This window comes from Triplophysa dalaica, chromosome 1 (genome assembly GCF_015846415.1).
Source record: "Triplophysa dalaica isolate WHDGS20190420 chromosome 1, ASM1584641v1, whole genome shotgun sequence".
Taxonomy (NCBI): Eukaryota; Metazoa; Chordata; class Actinopteri; order Cypriniformes; family Nemacheilidae; genus Triplophysa; species Triplophysa dalaica.
This window is the reverse complement of record NC_079542.1, coordinates 30,488,123-30,510,313: the sequence shown is the minus strand read 5'-3', so window position 1 is coordinate 30,510,313 and position 22,191 is coordinate 30,488,123. Positions and strand designations below refer to the sequence as shown.

The following is a 22,191-nucleotide window of genomic DNA, read 5'->3' as shown; positions in this document are numbered from 1 at the left end:
AAACCAAAACAATTCTGGTTGTGTTAATGTAATTCCTCTATAAGGAAAACACACACTTGTCACAGCAGGTACTGCAGATCAAATCGCACCTGTGGTGAAATAAAAACTGCTTCCTCACAGCTCACACACTATTTACCACACATGAGCATGCTCAGTATGTGTGTGAGAAAGAGACTTATGTTAAGCGTCTTTTCCAGACATCTTTTTAAAGAGACTGTTATATTTTCAAGAAAGTGCTTCATAATTCATGGTGTAAGAACAAAAGTCTGAAAATGTAAACAATCACAACATAAAATAGTGTTTCAATACAAATTTCTTTAGTATAGAAAACGAAAATGAAACAACACCATTTAAGATTATAAGCAAATTATTGTTAAACAAACTGTTATATTTATTAATGCTGAACCCTTAATAAATCAGAAGCATTATTCATTATTACTGTTTATAAAAAAAACAAAGGGCTTTTGGTTTTTAATTTTTATTTATTTAATAATGAAACTATTTAATAATCTCCCAATTACGAATAATAAAAAGCAATTAAGGAATTAGTCAATTATGATTTACCTCAAGTAAATGCAGTTATAACAATTTAATATTAAATCTTTCATATTTTATATAAAATTTCTTCAGACCTATTTTACTTTAAAGTTAATGGTTATAATAACATACTTATAATAACATAATTATTACTGAAATTAATAATAATGCTAAATAACTTTCAGTACAATGTGAACTAAAGCATCACATGTTTGTTGTCAGTTAAGGAGAAGTTGAGCCTTACTGATGGTGCTGTGAATGTATAAGGGTAATGAATAATTACTCAAGAACTAACTGATCATTAGGAACTAAATCATTTTAAAAATAAATGAGGATTATGTTTCGGGAAGAATGAGTTGATCATTAGCTGAGTATAAAAGCAAATGAAGAATGCAATGACCACTATGATATACAAGTTAAACCTGAACACAGACTTCACAGAAGTGTCTGGAGAGCGCCGTCTGAGATTAAATTGAAGGATTACTCTGCTCATATCTGGGTGTGTTACTAGGTAAAGTTCCAGCAGATGATTCTGTAACTCATTAAGAGGGAATACCAGTAATCAGGGACACTTTGCTATTGACTCCTCATGTCAGCAGTTCTGAGCACCTAATAAGATTTCTCTAATGTTAGAAGATGAATATTGTTGTTGTCCAAATCAAGGTTATTTCCTGTTCATTGAAATCAAATAAAATATTGACCTAAATCGTTTTGGAAAAACTTAATTGAAGGAAAATTGTAAATTTTGCCTCAAATATAAAGTGAAGTTAGCTTGAAGCAATAAAAGTATAATAATAAACAAAACCTAAAAAATAAATAAAAAAAGAAACCAAGAAAAACAAAAAACATTTTTAACCAAAATTGCTAAAAAATAAAAAGCTAAAAATAAAAGCAAATTTTAAAATATTGAAATTTTACAGACTAAATAAAACAAAAATCAAAAGTATAATAATAACTCGGGTAAAAATTCACAATTTTTCTTTGATGAAACTTTTTTAAATTATTTAATACTGTGTTGTCAAAGATGACAAGCACTTTTTACCTCTTATTGGTTATATTTGCAAAACCCTTTGAAAAACATAAAGATTGATAAATTATAATGATTTATGACAAAAATAAAAAGTCATCTGATCTCAGAAGGACAGCAGCGTTGACATAGAAACCAGTTGTTTGGACATGAAACATACCTAAATGTAAATGTTTCTTATGTCTCTGATTCATCGCACATTGGTAATGTTCAGTGTAAATCATAAAACTGTTTATCACAAGTCTGAAAGACATCTTCATGGTAATACTGATTTGTTTGTGCTTTTTCTTTGTTAGTTAAAACCATTACCGGTAATCTATCTATTTTCCCAAATGCCTCCGTCTCAGATTATGTAAAAAAGTCTTACATTTTTAATTCACCATACTTATTATAAAACCACTTCAATGTTAAAGATATTTTAACAGTATTTAATGCTTTATTTATTTTTAGTGTAGTATGTGAATTAAAAGATCTGTAAATAGAACTTATAACATTCGAAAATGATAAAAAAGTGATTATTAAATGTTGTTTATATTTTTACTTCTTAAAAATAACTTTGAAAGGAATAAAGTACAGATGGATGACTTTTTTATTTTTGTTAGAACTTATTACAGAACACAATAAGCATAACATGACGTTGATATGAGAAAGAAAATAAGTGAATAAGAGAATACAAATATTAATTTTCAGACTGAGAAATAAATATGTTGCTCTCATATTATACAATATCGGCAAACATTCACATATAAACCTTACATTAAAAACCCTTTTTAATTTAAATGGGTTCTAATATAAATATAAAATAATTACTAAATTATTAGACTCAAACATTTGAATAATTTGGAGAACATAAATGTACTTAAAGGTTACTTATATTTATAAAGAAATGATACTTATAAAAAGGGTTATACATCACATTCATCTAAGTTTTGAAAGAGTTAAATAACCTTTTTAACATCCTTATTCATCAACTGCAAACACAATATGTCAAACTTTTAAAAGATTAACTGCCAAGTGATATTTCTTAATAATCAACATCCTGGACACATTTCCTTGGCTGTGAAGAAAATGGAAGCAAAAAATGGCAATATGGAGGCATAGCAGGCCAGTAAACACAAACAGCTATGCCAACATCTTGCCACATTTTCTCTTCCCATATGAAATCGTTCTAATTTCTTCCTCCAATCTGAATGAAACTTGAAAAAAATCATATTAAAATCACCTCTCACAGTAAAATGCTTTGTCAGTATTTATAAAGCATTTAAGCATCATTTTTCCCAAGTCAAGAATAAGTCACACATGTGAGGTCATACAGACCGTAATGTTAAGGGTCAGTTGATACAGTATCCAATCCAATCAGCAAAAAAAAGTAAATCAGCTAAAGTATGTATATGCTGAGAAACACAAACATAAAGCCACGAGTTACAATGTTCTAGTGTAAATCTGAATTCTTTAAACTTATTTTGTAAGATTTTGTCATGTTAGTTTTAATGTACTTTAGTGGTGAGCTCAAAAGTGAAATCAAAACTCTTACCTGTTCCATTCGAGTCCAAACACAAAAAGAAAATCTTCTTCTGTTATATTAATGTCGTTCCCTTTGTCAGCAGTGCCTCCAATAATCTCTGTGCTGTTCTCTGTCTGAAGTTCCAGCGAGACTGAATGAAGCCGCTTCCTCAGAAGTACATTTCAAGTTTAGGTGAGTCAGCAAACTTGCTGCAGCCTTCAGGTGTGTTAAGGTGTGTTTGAGCGCCAGCGCGTCACTGCAGGACCGCGCCTGCTGTGCCAGGCAAGAATAATGGAGTGCGCACGTCAGGGCAGCCGGCATTCAGGTTACACTGGTGTAGCACATTAGAGAAAGATGCTTTTAAATGCAAAGCCCTGCTATAAACACATATGTGTGTACTTATGTGTGAATCACGATGGGTCTGATCTCGGTCTAGACGGGGGTCGCACATCTCCCGGGACGGTGAGCTGGACACTTGGAGAGGGGTGTGATCACTCATATGTGCTGAGTCAAAGTCTTGATTTTATGAATGAATCATCAAACCCACAAAGGCCCAATTTTCCTTCTTCTGCAGCTGACCCGATGCTTTATCACCCACTTTTAGCCCTGAAGATTTCAAGACCGAACTAGAGCTGAACATGCATACATGTCACATTATAAAAGTGTCTTTTGAATTATGAAAATTGGGGTTATGGGACTATCTGCTTGTCCAGCCAATAACAGACTGATCTAGTGTTCAGGACAGCTGAATGAAAATGGTCAACATGTTTGAAGTTGTAATGTCAGTTGTGTTACTTCTGTCATACAGTTTTTTTACCTTAAAATTTAGGTAATTTCATTACAAATAAATGAACAATGTGTTTGAGCACTTTCTCGCTATAATATTTTGTGTGTGTGTGTTTGTAATGGGGGGCTAATAGTCTTTTATATGATTATGAGAAAAATAATCAGACTGGTGGCCTGATTTCTGAGCTCTTCCCCCGAGCAGGTGATTCACTTCCTGTGGCACACCTTCTACCTGGATCACACCTGAATCCTCCCACATTACAAACATAAAATAGCTCCATCCATATATGCAAACTGTCAAACCCAAAACGCCTAACAGCACTATTGCCTTTTCCATTACAAATAAACAAAAGAACCCTTTGGTAGTTATATTGTGGAGATCTTTACGCCCTAGCATTGTATGTGTTTGACTATACTTAACCATCCTTTAGAGATAAATTTGTATTTCACAGCAAGCAAACCTGAAAAAACGCCTTTCGGGAAGGTCCTTGTAAACATTTGTAAACACACAATATAAAACATAAAGTTTTGGGTAACACTTTGCAATAAGGTTGTATGTGTTAACATTAGTTAAGAAATTAGTTAACATGAACACACAATGAACAATAGAAAGCATTTATTGAATTTAGTCTATGTTAATTTCAGCATTGACAAATATTTATTTTAAATTCCAGATAGTAAAAGTTAACATTTGTTTATGCACCATGAAGTATGAATAACTGTATCAACATTAACAAAGATTATTACATGCTGAAACTATATTGCTCATTTTAGCGTATGCATTTGCTAATGTTAACAAGTTAAACCAAATTATACAACCCTACATAAAATTTGAGTTTGACTTAAAGGGTGAACTCCGACCAAAATTGAAAATTCTGCCATTAATTACTCACCCTCAAGTAGCTTAACATCTGTAGGACCTCAATTTTTCCCAAAAACGCAGATTATGGTAGTTTTGAAAGCTTTCTGACTCCTCCTAAGATTACATGGCAACCAATCTTGAACGAGCTGAAAGTGGATAAAGACATAAACGTAAAATAGACCACGCGACTCCCGTGGTTCAGTATTAATTAATATAATGTAACAAGGATACTTTTTGTGCCCAAACAAACAAAACTAATGACTTGATTCCAAAACACTGATTTGAGTGTTAAATGTAAAACAATTTTGAAATGGTCTCTTAAACTTAATGTTTTCCATGGCTGTATAATTAGAAAATGATATATTATAATATATAGTTAGAATATATTGTAGAATAATTTACGTGTGTGTGTGTATGTGTGTGTAGGGATAGGGTGTGTATTTTCTTTAGAGACAGTATATTATTATTAATATTATTTTGCTGTATTTTGATTATATTGTTTTTAATAACTTTTGTTACTATTTATTTATGGGTTTGAGTGGTTTGGGTTAGTCAGTCTGTTTTTAATGTTACGCATTACACTAAAAAATGGTGGGTTATTTTCAACCCACACTGTAAAAAATGCCTGTGAAATTAACGGTAAAATCTTGTTGTTTTCACACAAAAAACCTGTTATCAGAAAGTGTCCGTAAAAAATACAGAAAAACACTATAAAATTGTCTGTTAAATTAACAGTGAAATTCTGTAGTTTTCACAGAGAAAACTGTTGTCAAAAAACGTCCATAAAATATGGATAACATTGTCAAATTCTCTGGGAAATTAACAGTGAAATTCCAAAGTTTTCACAAGGAGTTCTTTTTCAACTCCACAAACACTTTTATCACCTTCACTTACAGACACCACTGTCACTTTATTTCTGTTGCACGTCTACAAAAGTTCTAATTGAAAATGAACACAAGTTTACATGTCGATGGTTTTGTTGAATCACCATTATGGTGATGAGGGTTTGCTTTAGTTGTGGTCTTGACCATTTGCTTTCAATGTGAAGAAGTCTTTCCCCAGTATTGACATCTATGAGTTGGAGCACACTGACTCAGGTGGGTGGAAAGCTCAGATAAAGCTAACACATTAAATTATTTGTGTTAGTGAATAAGTATATGTTCAAGAGTTTAGGTAGTGCTTTTAAGTTAATTTTTGTCCTCATTTATGATATTGAATGAAATTAAATAATATACTGAATATCCTTAACAGCACATCTAACACATGATAAATGTTCTAGCAGATATCTAGAATATAACAGTTTGTCTCGAAAATGGTGACAACAGAAAAAACCTCTAAAGATAAACGCAATGCATTCTGGGTATCATCAAAGCACAAAACTCATCAATGACTCCGACCATGCATTGCGGCTGTAAGCTTTTCATTTGTTAGTCACCACTGTTGAGATTCATACTCTGATTCTTGATATCTGAGTCAAAGACAAATTGCAAGCTTTTCAATGGTTCAAAAAGTTTTTAGATTGTTGCATGAAATGTGAATTTTAAAAGCAGATTCAATGGGGCATTTGTAACAAAAAATACAATAAGTAATTAAATAAACATCCCAGATAAAGAGTAAATACCTTAGTAAATACCTAATCACACTTAGATTTGCTACAAAACTATGTTTTATATAAAACAATGTCATAGCAGCACATAGAAAACTGTAAACTTATTTATGACGGCTGAAAGAGGCCAACTAAACGAACCCTGATCACAAAAACGATGACTTTAAATAAACCAATAAAGCATCAAGTCATGGCTGTTATGCTGCAGTCCCTGTGAAGCAGAAGTGATGGTTGTGGCTCATGTTTTCTACTGTGAATTGATTGGATGAATAAAAACAGGATGTTCCCGTAATTTCACGGTAGTTTGCTGGCAACCACAGCTGCCGGTATTTTTCCGTAAAAGCTACGGAATTTGTATTTTCTCCTTTCTTTTCTGATATTAAATGTTTTGTGGGTCACCACTAAGCTGAAGAGTGGACTCTGTGTTTAACTCACGGTCAGGCAAAGATATTCTGATGTCATGCTTGCATGTTGCCTTGTTTAAAAGTGACTTTTATAATGAATTACAAAGAAGTAAATGTAATGTTATCACTTTTATGCATTTGGACCAAGTTTTCATTTTCTATAAAGAAATCTTGTTGATATAAAATACTCAAATCTATTAAGTTCATTCACAGTTTGAAGTTTGTGCCCTGAAGTTTTAAACTGCAAAGCTGTTTACGTTCTTTTCCTGTATTTTTTACGGAATTTTACTGGCAACCACAGCTGCCGGTATTTTTCCGTAAAAATTACGGAACATTTTTTACAGTGAGGTCAAAAAGCCCAGACCCAAGCAGGTTATTTTAACCCATTGTTGGGTCAGACATAAACATTTTCTGGTTACTTTAACCCAACGGTCAGGTTTGTACCTTTTTGACCCAACACTTTGTTGAAAATAACCCAGCAAGGACATTTTCCCACCAATACTTTGAACAAAAAAAGTACTATTCATGTTTTTTTATTATTACCAAAACAAATAAAATAGATGACATGATATACTGTCCCCACATTCAACCCAAATAAAAAAAGTCCTCGAAAATGTTCCACTTTAAGCATGAAAATATACGTCTATGCTAAAGTACTCATTTAATCTCTTTTTGATAGCATCCAGAGACAATCTGAAAAGCAAGACACTGTTTATAACAATATATTTTTGGACAATGCTGTGTGTTTTGTCGCCCAAGCAGAGTAAAAGTCTGGGCTGAAGTGTGTGTCAAATGATTGTGAATCACACACGTGCACACACGTCACGAATCTTTGAGCTCCACGTGTGAATCACCCTTACTGACCCAGACAGGGGCGGATCCTAACGGGTCCTCCCGAGCCCTGATCCGGGCCTTGACTCACCAAAAAATCACCAAATCTGCACAGTCTGGCTGTGTCATATGCTGAGAACAAAGAGTTTGCAGTCCAACCCATATGGTGATCGTAAAAACTGGGCAGTCCAGCTCAGGTCAGACTGGTGATCTGTCACAGCCCAGAAAAACTTCATGCACATATGGTTCTGATCAAAAATTGTGACACAAATTTCCCAACAAATATCGGCTCATTGCATGAATCAGCAATGCTGTTGTATTTTCGTGTATTTTATGTCCGTTTTCTTATCAGTGAGCAAAAGTTCACTGTATTCGTGTGGCTCATAAATCAAAGGTCACAAAAATACTGACTCAAATCACTCTGCAGCACAGGGAAAAATCTATTGGGGCGGTGTCTTACTGTTTATTGACAATTCATTTTATTTTAATGATTAAATAATATCTAATGTTAAAAACCCTCAACAATTCATGCCCATTTAAAACGCATTAGTCTGTTTCAGGACATTCAGCCAGTTGTACCGCAAAACATCTAATAAAACAAGAATATTAAATATGTATTATTCACAAACTATCAAGTACATGCATCTAAAATCCAGCCTATGTGATTTGCCATTAACCAACATTGCCAAAATATTATAATGATGTTGTTGATGATGATGATGTACTTTAACATTGAGGCGTACCATGTTCAAATAAACAAATTAATAACATTAGTAGAGAGATTTTACTGTTACCTTTTACACAACAGAACATCATATCGACCATCTAAATATCTTCTTTCACCACATTTGCATTAGACATGAAACTTTCGCAAACATTGCCAGACAAGAACACCGCACAAAAACACACACTCACCTCAATTAGAAGCTTCTGCTTTTTGTGAAGTCAAGACGTGAAGAGATGATACTTTACAAATAAATATTTCTCTCACAAAGAGCTTTATATAGGCTCCAGATGAATTCCCTGGAATGGATTTGTTCCCAGCAGAACAATCGTGAAATACCCCTCGGGATACGAGAGAAAACCTGAGCGAATCGCTGTTTCCGTGTAATTTCGATTCTTTAATTCTAGGGAAAGACCCGCCAAAACAACTTATGAAACTGACACTGACTGTCACCAATGAATGAATTAAATAATATAAAAGCGAAACTTGTCGTAGAGCGCGTGTGCACTTTCTATCCGCCAGATGGTGCCAAAATAAAAGACATGCCTTAATCTAATAGCCTTTCAAAGACATTTACTACAGTTATTTGAGGAAACTGGTGCATTTTCCATCGGCATTATATGTTCGTTCATAAAGGAATTCGCATTGCATTTGAGTGCAAGTATTATGCCAGTTCTTCTGGTATGTCACTTTGGACTTTCATCTCATCTCTCATCTCCAGAGAAAAGACATGTACAATGTCTGCAACTGTTCACTCATTCAATGTTTCTTATATTGAAGTCTTTATGATTGTCTATGTGTCTAATAATTGTAGCCCGGGTCAACCAGATGACAAATGAAGGAAAAAACAATAGAATATGTGACACCTGCACATTTGCATCCCAAGATCAATAAAACAAATTTTATCACTGTAAAAAATGCCTGTGAAATTAACGGTAAAATCTTGTTGTTTTCACAGAGAAAACTGTTGTCAAAAAACGCATGATATACAAGCATGATATTCTGATGTCATGCTTGCATGTTGCTTTGTTTAAAAGTGACTTTAATAATGAATTACAAAGAAATAAATTAAGTAAATGTAATGTTATCACTTTTATGCGTTTAGACCAAGTTTTCATTTTCTATAAAGAAATGTTGTTAATATATAATACTCAAATGTATTAAGTTCATTCACAGTTTGTGCCCTGAAGTTTTAAACTGCAAAGCTGTTTACGTTCTTTTCCTGTATTTTTTACGGAATTTTACTGGCAACCACAGCTGCCGGTATAAAAATTAAGGAACATTTTTCACAGTGTACTTACCACAAGCTCAACTTCAAAGAACCATCGATATATTTCAACATTCTTTACTAATTTGTCTGCCTTACCTATTTTCTGTATATTCTAACAGATAAGCTTCTATAAACAGAATTCAGCTTCTGTCTGGCTGCAACAGCATGATGTTAATGTGCCAAAGGAGAACTTGTCCTTCTGGTTGAGCTTGGTTACTTTCAAGTTTTTTTTTCAGTTACTTGCTACTGTGGCCTTTGGCCTGCTCACTGGGAAACTGCTGACATAATATGCTGAACTATTTTAAGACACATATACATTGTTCAGTTCTTTTTTGTAAATTTAAGTAAAATTGTATTAGCAGTGTATAAATCGTAAACAACTGATTATTGAAAAGAGGCTGCGTGGCCAAAAGATTCTCCCATAACCAACATGACCTTTAGCACAGGACAAGTAATTTGTCATGAAATGGTAAAACCTTCAACCCTGTTACTTTTAAAAGCCCAGCTTTAAAGGCATATTCTAACATAGAAATGCGTTCATTCTGTTGGTACAATGCTTTTTATTAACACTATACAAAGTGGAAAATGCTCCTGTTTTACATAGGTACACAACTTTTACTGCAGACTGATCCATTGACACAGTGTGTTTTACATCCAGGGGATCTTTGACCTACATAGTTACAGGTGTTGAAAAACGTAACCCATAATAGAGCCAGTGGGTTGGGCTGACTCTATACACAGAGGCCAGGCGGCATGCTTTAATTTAGGAGCATATTTCATCCATTCATTTGCTGACTTTCACCCATGGTTTCACTCCAACATGCTGCCACACCCAGGCAATCCCTTATTCCCAGGTAAAGTAAAATTCCTCATGTGGCAGCTCATCTTCGTCTGACTGTAACGGCTTTACGCTGGTTTTTCCCTGTCACCCAGAAAATGTGTCAATGCAGAAGATAGGGTGATTTTTTTGTTTGGGTTATTTTGTTGTTTGGGGTAGGCCTAGATACAATATTTTAAATGTTTGGTTATATGCGGGGCCGGACTGGGAAAAAAATTCAGGCCGGGATATCCCTCACTAATCAAGGCCATAAACCACACATCCCTTTTTGTTATGTAGAATGCTTAGTGATCGTGATCAAAACAAATTTCATCATGTGACCAGACCACAAAAGCATGTTTAAAGGATCTATAGTACAAGTCTCTTAAAGTGAAGATTCATTGAATCTTTAGGTTTTATAATAAAACAACAAATACACATTATATGCTTAAATTGTATGTGTGAAGAGAAACAATTGCATCGTGCTGTCAATAATCTCTCCTTCACTGTTTTATGACTGTTTTCCCTTTAAATTCTAATGACGTTAGAAACGTGAATGTCACTTTGTTGACGGTCTCTAAATTCAGAAATATTGAATACCCAACATCAAGGTAACTTTATGTCAGTCTTTTATGGTGTGCTTATACTTACAAATGTCAAGAGCACGTTATTTTAGCGCGAAAGTACGTCAGTATTGATGTGTGAGCACGAACCTCTCCGCACGCAAGCGGATTTCTTTTGATTCCCGAGCGTAAGAAAGACTAGTCCAGTTTTGAGCGAGAGCAAAAGAAATCCGCATGCGAGCGACGTACGATTGCACTACAATGACATGCCACCGACATTTGTCTGTAAAAAAGTCACAGCTGGCAGGCAGCAGGCCAAATCAGTCGACGGTCCACCGAGAAATTGCCCCGGTTCTCCCGATGGACAGTCCGGGCCTGGTTATGTATTTTTTCTTACTTCGTAAAATTAATTTAGTTTTTATCTTTCTTTAATTATTATTTGTAAATATAACTTTACATTGTTATTTTTTTGTCGAGGGGTCTAGTTATGCTGATAAAATTGCCACAGCGTTATTTATAATTTAATGAAATGTGAACTGGACGTGTATGTGCAAAGTTTCATGACCCAATAGTGTTTTCTAATGATTTACAACACTGATTATTATTATTATAATCTTCTTGCTATGGATTGAGAATACCCATCTCTTTTTTCTCCTCTCTCTCTCTCTCTCTCTCTCTCTTTCTCGGGAATTCCTTCAGCTTTCAAGGTCGAGGAAGTTTCGGTGAATGATTAAACGCATTCTTGATGTAAAAATGAAGCGCCATGCAACCGCTGCTGTGACGCGCAAAACCTGCATCCGCTTTTTCTTTTCCTCTCCGCTCGAAGGTGCGCAACACCACGAGTGGGCGGATTCCATGACAACTGCCCCAAAATCAAAGCATGCGGAGCAGAATTACATCACAGGCTAATGCCGGGCTGGGTCTGCCCACTCTGCAAGGTGTAATCACAGGGTTCTCTCGTGGGAACTCCTTTGGAGAAACTTTTCCTGCGGAGAGGTTTTACGCATCGATCGCCCCGGGATATAATGGAGGGGACCTACAGATGACGCTTCTGTTTATAACAGGGCAGATACCCTCTGTGTAGATCTGCTTTACTGCTTTCCCAGCGAAACATTTGAAGCAGTTTGTATGTGGAGAACAATTCGTCCAGAAATGCGGAGCTGGGATTGCTTAATGATTTTTCTCCTTTCATATTTTATTTTATTGCCCTGTTTGCAGTGCGCTGGATCGGTAAGTGTCCCGGTTAAGTTAGCGGAAGTTTGTTTTCTGGGATACTTTGGCATGCGCATTCAGACATCTCTCTCTTTTCGTCTGTTTATCTGTGTTCTAAAGCGCAGAAAGCCACCTGGTATTGATCTGTTCGTTTTCGGAGAGTCCAACAGTTCAATTCAGAAAGGTACGAACTGTCCCAAGTCTTTCGGGGTGCTTTACTTTTTCTCACAACTTTTGTAAACAATGCAAAATGTGTGTGCTTGTGTGTGTGTATGTTTAGTTCTCACAACAGATGGCAGGCAGTGCAAGTTTCCTTTTCGCCTTGGCGGGACAATTTATCACCAGTGTATTCCTCTGAACTCTAAATCTAAGACCTGGTAAGTACCCACACACCCACACACACTGGATCACAGACTATTGCCATGATGTTGCAATGCACAAAAATGCAGCTGTACCCCAAATATTAGCCTGTAAATGATTAAAGACTATTTTAGATCTGTAATGAAATGCACAGATGTAATGCAGCGGTTCACAGCAAATGGGTCGCATATCAAGAGAACAGAAAGAATTTTTAACTGCTTTACCTGCAGTTAAAATCCTTACTATATATCTGGGTTTTGGCTGGATAAATAGCTTGAAACATCTTCTTCACCAGCCTAAACCGGATTTTTGTCTAACCTACTCTAAATTTGGAACCTTGGTTTCCAAGTGTCTGATTAGCCCAAATCCAGATCCTTTGCCAGCTCAGGTCTAAAAGAAAAGCTCACACCCAATTAATGAATAAGAATATATGTTAAAATGTTTATGTTATTTTCAACAATTGACTGCCATCCATCATGCATCCTGACCTGTTCACAGTCACTGTTCTCATTGTGGGAAAAATATTCCCTCATTATCATTTAAATTGCTTAAAAATAACTATGTGTATCAATTCAATAAAAAGTTACCAACAGTCAATTTATAAAATGTCAATTTATCAAATGGAGAGAGATGCGGGCAGTGATGAGAGATCATAGGGGCTTTATGGTAATTCATCTTACTTTACACTGAAACAAGTGTGGACAGAACTCTGCTTTAAGTTTTCACCCCATGCATGAGCATAGAAGGATTTGTTTGGCTGTGCTGCTTGAATGAACACAAAATCAATGCTTCTCAAATGGTATCTTCCAAACCCAGATACATAAGTCATCAAATGTAACCCAACACATCTCTTGAATATCCATGCATTCATGCTTTTGGCAAACAATACTTCACCAAAACAAAAAAAGCTGTTATCGTCAAAACCATCTCTATCCGGACTGCAAATGAACCGATTTCAAATGCAGCCTGGATCATTTATTCTTTTATATTGCATAGTTTTCATGTTTTTTGAGGATGAGAGCATGTCACGCACCTTGCCCATTTTGGCGTCTGCCTCATCTGGACCCTTCTAGCAGGTACAGATAAATTTGCTTTGAAATGTATCCAGCGTTTTAAAAGAATAGTTTATGCCCCCGTTTGGAAATTCTTTCATTTACCCGCCCTTATGTTATTTAAAACCTGTCTGACATTCTCGCTTCTGCAAAAAACACAAGAGTAGATATTTCGAAGGATGGTGGTAACCAAACAACATTGTCCTCATTATCCTTTTATTGTATGGACGAAACCACTGGGCCGTTTCTCAAAATATCTTCTTTTGTGTTCCACAGAAAAAGTAATGCATAAAGGATGACAGTATTTAAATCCTTAGGCTAACTATGCCTTTAACCTCTTTTCAAAATGTATTAAGCCTATGTATTTAGCAAGTGTACATAAATAATTGCATTTTATTATTTGCATTCATTCCATTTTTGCTGCTGTCGGTGACTCAATTAGATCTAGAATATTTTGGTCAAAGCTTATCGAACAACTGCCGTTTATTTTTTCTTTATCTGTACATCTGATCTTTCCACAATTTTGGAATAACTGATTCATTGTGCTTTTGTTTGTCAAGGTGTTCTCTCACTCACAACTTCGACCGTGACCGTCAGTGGGGAGTGTGTAGTCCGCGCACACGCCTGTTTAATAGTAAGACATTTCTTTTGATCTTTTTCTTGCAATGAAAGCCTTCACGCCAACAGTGTTCTTTGCAGTCAGAGCTTTAGACTGCTCAGTCACGGCTATGGTGTTAAGAATGTCTTAACACGGCCGTGATTATACTTTCCGGTCGTGTCTATCACAAGTGTTTTTCTTTCTGACGGATATGTTTATGTTAATGTGTAAATGAGTCACGTGTTGTTTGAAAGACGCAGGCTTTTGTGTTTATAACATGTACAGAGGGGGTTTTCCAAATGCGTCAGCTTTGCTTTAGATGTACAGGCTATGTATATGCTCACGGAAAAGGGTCTCTCACATGCACGCAGTCAGAAGTAGCATAAGCACAATGCTATAAAGGGGAAGTTTCACTTAGTAATGTTGTAAAGCTTTGAAACATATTTATTCATTCCATACTAAATCTTCTGCAATGCAAAGTTCTATCTGCATTTGTTCGCAGTAAATAAAAACTGGAGAAACAGGTCAAAACAACAGAAAAGATGCTCTGTATTTTTTCAGACCTCAAAAGAAAACAAGTTCAAATTCACTTTTAAGCATAAAATGTTCTTTCAGACTGCGAATCTGAAACCCCAGCGAAGTTGTAATGGTTGGAATGGCCCCACCTTTTAACCAAAGCTTTCTATCACGTTCGTGAAGCAATCATCGGTGAAATGCGCTGCACAAACTTGAACACTTCGTTTTTTGTTGTCTCATCTTTTGTCATGGCAATCAAAGAGGCTTTCTTTTCGCAAGGAAACACACAGCGTCTCCGCGACATGGCTGCGGCGGTGACGATACAATTTGATTTACAAGTACGTCCACCTTACTTAGTTTCCATTTGGGCCGTTTTGTTCAAATGCTACCACGAACTGACGTAGATTTGTGGGGGTGTGGTTACACGAGGCGTTTCAGGCAGGTCTGGGTTTGCTTATAACTTATAACACACAGAAGACACAGTAAGACACAGAACAACACCTATTCGCGCCATATGACCCCTTTAAGTCTGCTCAGAATAGACACAGAAATACTTAAGTCTCTCAAACTCAAACTTTCCGGATCTGGATCAAAAGCCAATATTATTGAAGATTTTAATATAAACATGAATGTTTCTCATCAAATACAATATACTCAAATCTAGGTGACGTTCTTTTATTCACTGCTCAAATACCTCCTACACATTAGTCACAGATGACAGTGGTGCTTTGTCATGCCAGAGGACATTTCCTTAGTCATTGTGTAAGTTCTACCAGAAAGACTCGGAGGCCAAAGTTGAGTATACAACATTTATTTGACAGCTGATAGACAGAATATATATGGATATAATAAGATGGTAACAGTTCTTTGGAGTAGGCCCTGTCCGTGGCTCGCATCCAGAGGGCCAAGAAGTCCTCCACTTCCTGCCTTGAGATGGTAAGGCGGGGGCGTAGCCAACCCCCTTGGGGTTATATTGACAGGGACCTCCTGGTGGTGGTGGGGAGGATGGGGGGCGAATCACGTAGCTCCGACTGCGGACATAGGAAGGGGTAAGTGGCGATCTTTTATGTTTCATGTCGGAAGGTGATTGGTTGGGTGTTGATTGGCAATGAGTGATACAAGATTGAGTCTTCCTGGCAGAACTAGCGCTGAAGCTACATATCTAGAAAGCAAATACTGCACATGATTCACTGACAGTGGAGTTTCTGATATAGAACACTGTTCCGCCCACACGCAAGCATGCAGCATAGCGATGACACAGATCTGATTTTTTAATGATAAGCAAGTTGTGTCTGTACATTCTGATTTCTTTCTGTATGTTTTCCTCCTGACAGGGTTTCTTCCTATTCACAGGGATCCGGGAATCTGTCGATCAAACCCGTGTTATAATGGTGGCGTGTGTGTCGCAGTTGATCTGCAGTCATTTGACTGTGTGTGTCCCGACGGCTTTAGTGGAGCCTTATGTGACAACAGTGAGTCAAACAAACACCAACACACACCATGTAATGATGCTGTTCATTCATACAGTGTGATGAAATTATGAATTATCGAGTATGGATTTTCACTCACATGCTTACATAAACATGTGTTTGATAGTGTCAAAACAATACAGGATTTTCAATAAATGATGCTGATATACTAATATTTATAGAATAGATCACTTATGGCTGATATCATCTCTGTCAGGCATAATCTTTGTAAATCCATTTTTATCATAAATCATTACTATGGTCACACTTCATTTTTGTCTGTGGAATTCTGCAAATATTTAAACAAAAGGAGCATGTAAATTTTAGTAAGTATAATGTGAACAATGATTTTTTTTGTTTCCTGAAAAGTAGCTGTATTGGACATTCACAGACAGGAATGATATACTAATTCAAAAACAGAAACATGCTTGAATCACAAAAACACTTATTTGCAAAGTATTTAATGTACTAAAAAAAGACAGAAGTTGGGTTTTCCCCAATGACATTATTGCTTGGTTATGGAACTGACACATAGGTCAATTGGCTATTCAGACTGGTTACTGACCCATGAAATCATCTCAAAATGATAATATTGGCTCAGAGGATGTATCGATGTGTCATTTGTGTGTTCAAATGTACTAGAGACGTCATCAGCTCTGTATTTGCTGCACATTCTTTTTTTTAATTATGCAATAAAACCCAGAAGGTTTCCCAGGTTCTCCAAAGTTTCTCAAGATGTCGGTTAGATCCTCAGTTTCACAACAAACTTCAGTGGAGGTCTGAGAACATGCTGTTTAAAAACACACACGTACTGAATGTCATTACAAGGACTTTCCATTGACTTAAGTGTTTTTATGAGAGATAACAATACTTTCTGAAAGAAGTATTCGTTTTAAAATGTTTAAAAACATACAACAAGCTATTTCTATTTACAACAGCTCAACATATCCAAGTAAATTCATCCAGGTTTTTAGTTCATCTATATTTTTACCATGTTTTTATGTTTTAATATATCTGCAAAATAAAAAATGACATGATAATATACAGTGCTGTATAAGCATGTGTTTGTGAGCAAGTTTTCCTATTTTTCTTGTTCAGTTCACCAGCACATCGTCTTTTCTATAAAGAATTCTCTCTGCTTCAACAGTATCACATTTCCTCCCATGCAGTGTTTATATATCATCTGTTGTGTGCGTTATCTGATATTATTTCTTCAGGCCTGATCTGATTGGTGGATGAGTCACATGTTTGTTCTTAGTTTCTCGTCTGTGCTTTGATTTGTAGAGAACTGCTACGAACCCCTGCATCTGAAGTACTATGATATAGGAGAATCGTGGGGACGGATCTACATGAGGAACGTAGAGCTGTGCACGTGCCTCAGCGGGGGGATCACCTGCGAGCGTACACGTTACACCGGTAAGACATACTAAAAACACCTGATACTTGATCGCCTGGGGCTGCTTCTTTCCTTTTAACACTGTTTATGTATGTGTTTGTGTGTGTGTGTGTTTAGCATGCTTGAGAAACAGCTGTGCCAATGACGGAGTCTGTAGAATGATCGAGGCCACAAGTGAAGAGGTGTGTGGGTGCACATCAGGATACATTGGACAGTACTGTAACATCAGTGAGTATATAAACACGCAGACGCACATGCAAATTGAAGATGAATGAACATTGGGATTTTTTAATTATTATTAAATTGTATGCATAAATGAAATTGAATTGAAAAACTTATATTTGTGTGACATCAGACCCAATAGAGCAGTGTTACCGTGATTCAGGCGAACTGTACCGTGGCATAGCCAACACTACAGTGTCTGGACTGTCGTGTCTACCGTGGAACTCTGACCTGCTGTTTGATGAGCTGACAGTAGATACAGTAGACAGCGCCCCCCTCAGGGGGTTAGGGGCACACTCTTTCTGCAGGTGACTACTTACACACTTTACCATGTTTTGTCATGGTAATGTGAAGAATTATTTGGGTTTTAATAATAAAGATGTTAGTGATTTCTAGAGAATGTTCAAGTTAAAGAAAGCTTTACTATTAAATCATCTGAAGCATCTAAATTATTTTATTTGGCAGGAGCCCAGATCGAGATAAGCTGCCGTGGTGTTACACGATGAGAGGCAGATACATTTCCTGGGAGTACTGCGATGTCCCACGCTGCTCCAAACGACCATGTCAGTTCAGCCACACACACAAACACACACACATACATATTAATTAAACACCAGGTTTTAGAAACATTCTGCAGAATCCTAACAGAATTTATAGGACATGAGAAACTGTGTGCTAATCTTAAAAATTATTTATAGATAACAAACTGGGAAAACATGGCACTATGCAACACTTTAGATTAGGGGCCAATTCTCACTATTAACTAGTTGCGTATTAGCATGCCTATAATTAGCACATATTCTACATGACCATATTCTACATCTCTAATTCTACCCAAACCTTAAAGGGGATGTTCATCCAATAATGACATTTCTATCATCGTTTACTCACCCTAGGGTTGTTTCAAACCTGTACACATTTCTTTGTTCTGCTAAACACAAAGGAAGATATTTGGAAGAAAGTCAGTGACCAAACGGACTTTGTGTTTAGCAGAACAAAGAAATTTATACAGGTTTGGAACAATCTGATGGGGAGTAAATGTTGATTTTTTTTCTTTTTTTTGGTGAACTATCACCTTACCCTAAAAAACTACCTTACTTACTATTAATAAGCAACAAATTAGGCTTTATTAAGGCAAAAGTCATAGTTGATGGTTTGTTAATAACGAGAATTGGACCCTAAAATAAAGTGTGACCGGCATGACTTGTGCACTGCACCGGATCCAGTATACAGCATCATTGGTTACAATGGGTTTTAACTGAGGTTGAGTGATAAAGAGATTTGAGGAGAACAAAAATTGTTTATTTACATGTGGTCAGAAATATAAAAAACTATATTGATACATTGAAAACAAAGTGTTTTTTGGGCAGTTGTTATTTATTACTCATTTATTCATTGTCTGAGACCTATGAGGAACTTTGATAGCAAACATTCTAAAAAGACTTGGATTAATATGCATAGGCCCTCTTGAGGGCAACCGTGTTCTTTTAATACACTTTTTGTGTTTTAATTCAAGATTTTATCACAAGCTATGCACTTATTACAATTTCATTTAAATCCTATTTTTAAATATATCTTAGTTTTTCTATAAATCATTGCTGCCATCTTGTGACAAAAAAAACTACATAAGCATTATTGTTATGAAGACAATGAAGATAATATATTTTTCTATTGTTTTTTTAATTCAATTTAGAATCATAATTTTTTACAACAATTTAGAATCATTAGATTGCAAATTTTGCTAATCCATCAGAAGTCACCAAATCTTGAAACATCATGATAAAGTAAATGCTTTTTATAAAAAAAATAACTTTTAGGGTTCATGGAAATGAAATCATGAAATCTGAAGTCTTAATATCTATATCATTTTTTTGTCAAGTAACTTAATTTTGATTTTAAAATGTGTCGATATTTGTATTAGAAGGTGAGATAAAAATAATAATTAAGAATTTCCTTTTAAACATATACGGAAAAAATAAGAGACCATTTCACACCAATTCAAATTCGTGTAAAGGTTAAAAAATATATTTTCAATATTTCTCCCAAATTTCAAATAAAATATTATGTATATTTGCATTTATTTTTTCAGACCACAACAGTAATTTTCGTACATGTGTTCAGGAAAAGTGCAACAATATTTTTATCACAGTTTTCATCTGTCTTGTCATTCTTTCAGTCTTTCACATTGCTGTTGGATGACTTTGTGTAGCTCCTGAGTTTATCTTTTTTTTAAATACAACAAATACTGGATTGGAATGGCCACAATACATCTAGAAATGCTGATCTGAAATGAAAAATTGGAGTGGTCTCAATTTTTTTACGTGTATGTATTAAAATCGTTCACTATTTTCCTGTTCACAGCCACCCGGCGAGGACCAGTTGTTCCAAATCCACCACGACCGTCCCGTTCCCCTTCTAGGACACCGGTGTGTGGCAAGAGACACGAGAAGCGGGTGATTCAGGGTCGTATCATGGGCGGAACATCTGCACTGCCTGGTGCTCACCCCTGGATGGCAGCGTTGTACATTGAAGATGAGTTCTGTGCAGGCACGCTGGTTTCCTCCTGCTGGATCGTATCAGCCGCTCACTGCTTCCTGCGCAAGTATGTGTGCGTCCCTTTAATAATTTGAACCTGAAATATTAAAACTTTTTACATTTCTGTGAAGTATCATCGTAAACAATCAAAAGCGTTTATAAGAAAATATATGCAGTATCATTGTTCATACTTATACTTTTACGTTTTAATTTTCACTCTATATTTTGTAAGTGGATTTTGTAACTATTGACATAAATGTTAACCTTTTCCTTTTGTTAGTCCATTATTGTCCAAGATTCGGGTTGTTCTCGGACAACATTCTTTTAATGACACGGGTCCCAATACCAGACGGTTTGGAGTTGAGAAGTACATTTTACACCCACGTTACACTCAGTACCAGCCCACCTTAAATGACATTGGTGAGTTTCAACCTCGAGTCATCATGTTGTAATGAATTGATGTACATTATACATTGTATAATATGATTGTACGTTGTAATAGATTGAATGTTTGACAGTGTCAGAAAACGTTACACAGTATTGCTTAACACATTCATGTTAGCAGTTCACTCATTTAAAAAAAAAAAAGATTTAAAGCGTCATATGTTTAATGTTGTGTAATATGCAAACAGGAGCAAAGGGTGATAGAGGATTTATTTGCCAAAATAGAAAGATGATCTATTTTAAAATAAAATACACACATGCAAGTTTCATGAACTTGAGACTTGCAAGTGAGTCAAAGTGTGTTTACCCAAGTTACCCTCAGCTTAAGTGTGGTGTTTCTAGTGTTAGTGAAGCTGAAAAAGGCAAATGGACGTTGTGCACAGAAAACACAGTTCATCAGACCGATCTGCGTGCCAGTGAAAGACATGACGTTCCCGGATAACACCTGCTGTAAAATCTCTGGATGGGGTCATATGCACGAAAGTGAGTGCAAGTACTGTACACTGGGCGATATTAGTTGTCTACATAGAACATGCATTTTATTCATGTGAGTTTTTGCATTCTTCAGAGGCAAACTCGTACTCTAACCTGATGGAGGGAGTGGTGAAGGTCATTCCCTTCGAGCGGTGTTCGTCTCCAGAGATGTATGGCTCAGAGATCCGCCCTGGAATGATGTGTGCTGGAAGTGACTCTTGTGTGGATGCCTGTCAGGTAAAAAGACTCTTATAGGTCCAATAGGTATACCATTAGGTCATTGTAAAAAACTCTGAATTCTATGGCATGTCCCCAATGTGTTTTGTGTCTGTGCAGGGAGACTCTGGTGGTCCTCTAGCTTGCCAGTGTGAAGGAGTGAACTTCCTTTATGGCATCATCAGTTGGGGAGATGGATGTGGCCGGACCGGAAAACCAGGCGTCTATACTCTAGTGCCCAAATATTCTGACTGGATAAACAGCATCATCAAATCGTCCAAGAAAAATAAACCTCAAAATAGATCAGCCAATACAATTGTTTGTAGTGGAAATGACTGCTGAACCTGTAAACGACTGTGAATGTATTCTTTTAAGTGTTAGGTTAGACTTTTCATTACGGTGGTCATGTAACTGTGTGAGTACTTAATGATATTAATGATTATACTGAACTTTTTGTTATTTTGTGGTGCTGCTGGCAATTACATGTTTTAATGGCATTTATTGTATTTATGGTACATGTATGATGTACACTGTAATGTTAGTGTTATATAATATTTGTTTCATATATATTTTTAAATTAAATAGTTATGAACTAGTGTTTGTACAGGCTAAGGTGCCTGACTTGACGGATGAGAAAATAGGTCAGTGTATTGTTGTATCACCCAATGTGTATGTCGTTACACTCTTTATAAACTATATGATTTACTTTTAAGCATGTGTAATAATATGAAATTCAACCAGTTTCATCTTTCTATTCTTTGTAAAA

The 22,191-nt window shown here is 35.9% G+C and overlaps 1 protein-coding gene across 4 annotated transcripts; it reads left to right on the top strand.

The window, feature by feature from the left end:
• Positions 1–11,719: 11,719 nt before the first annotated feature.
• Positions 11,720–22,165, top strand: LOC130429946 (hepatocyte growth factor activator). 4 transcript variants are annotated; one of them, XM_056758824.1, is made up of 14 exons: positions 11,720–12,161; positions 12,269–12,327; positions 12,424–12,520; positions 14,116–15,718; positions 16,023–16,141; positions 17,423–17,554; positions 17,652–17,762; positions 17,890–18,064; positions 18,222–18,319; positions 20,118–20,364; positions 20,572–20,711; positions 21,078–21,218; positions 21,304–21,446; positions 21,546–22,165. In XM_056758824.1, exons 4-14 carry the CDS (start codon positions 15,603–15,605, stop codon positions 21,765–21,767), a joined length of 1,644 nt encoding a protein of 547 aa, XP_056614802.1. In that variant the 5' UTR covers positions 11,720–12,161; positions 12,269–12,327; positions 12,424–12,520; positions 14,116–15,602; the 3' UTR covers positions 21,768–22,165. The 4 variants fall into 4 exon arrangements, with proteins under 4 accessions (XP_056614802.1, XP_056614781.1, XP_056614794.1 ...); XM_056758803.1 differs by having other exon boundaries at positions 12,264–12,327; positions 14,116–14,189; positions 16,004–16,141; XM_056758816.1 differs by having other exon boundaries at positions 12,264–12,327.
• The last annotated feature ends 26 nt before the right edge of the window (positions 22,166–22,191 follow it).

What these genes read in the sequence shown, in the direction of transcription:
- LOC130429946 (XM_056758803.1), top strand. Translation starts at nt 12,060, where the DNA reads ATGTGGAGAACAATTCGTCCAGAAATGCGGAGCTGGGATTGCTTAATG. An exon ending in AACTCTAAATCTAAGACCTG is followed by an intron (nt 12,521 to 14,115) that starts GTAAGTACCCAC and finishes TTGTTTGTCAAG; the next exon opens with GTGTTCTCTCACTCACAACT. An exon ending in ATGGGGTCATATGCACGAAA is followed by an intron (nt 21,219 to 21,303) that starts GTGAGTGCAAGT and finishes TGCATTCTTCAG; the next exon opens with AGGCAAACTCGTACTCTAAC.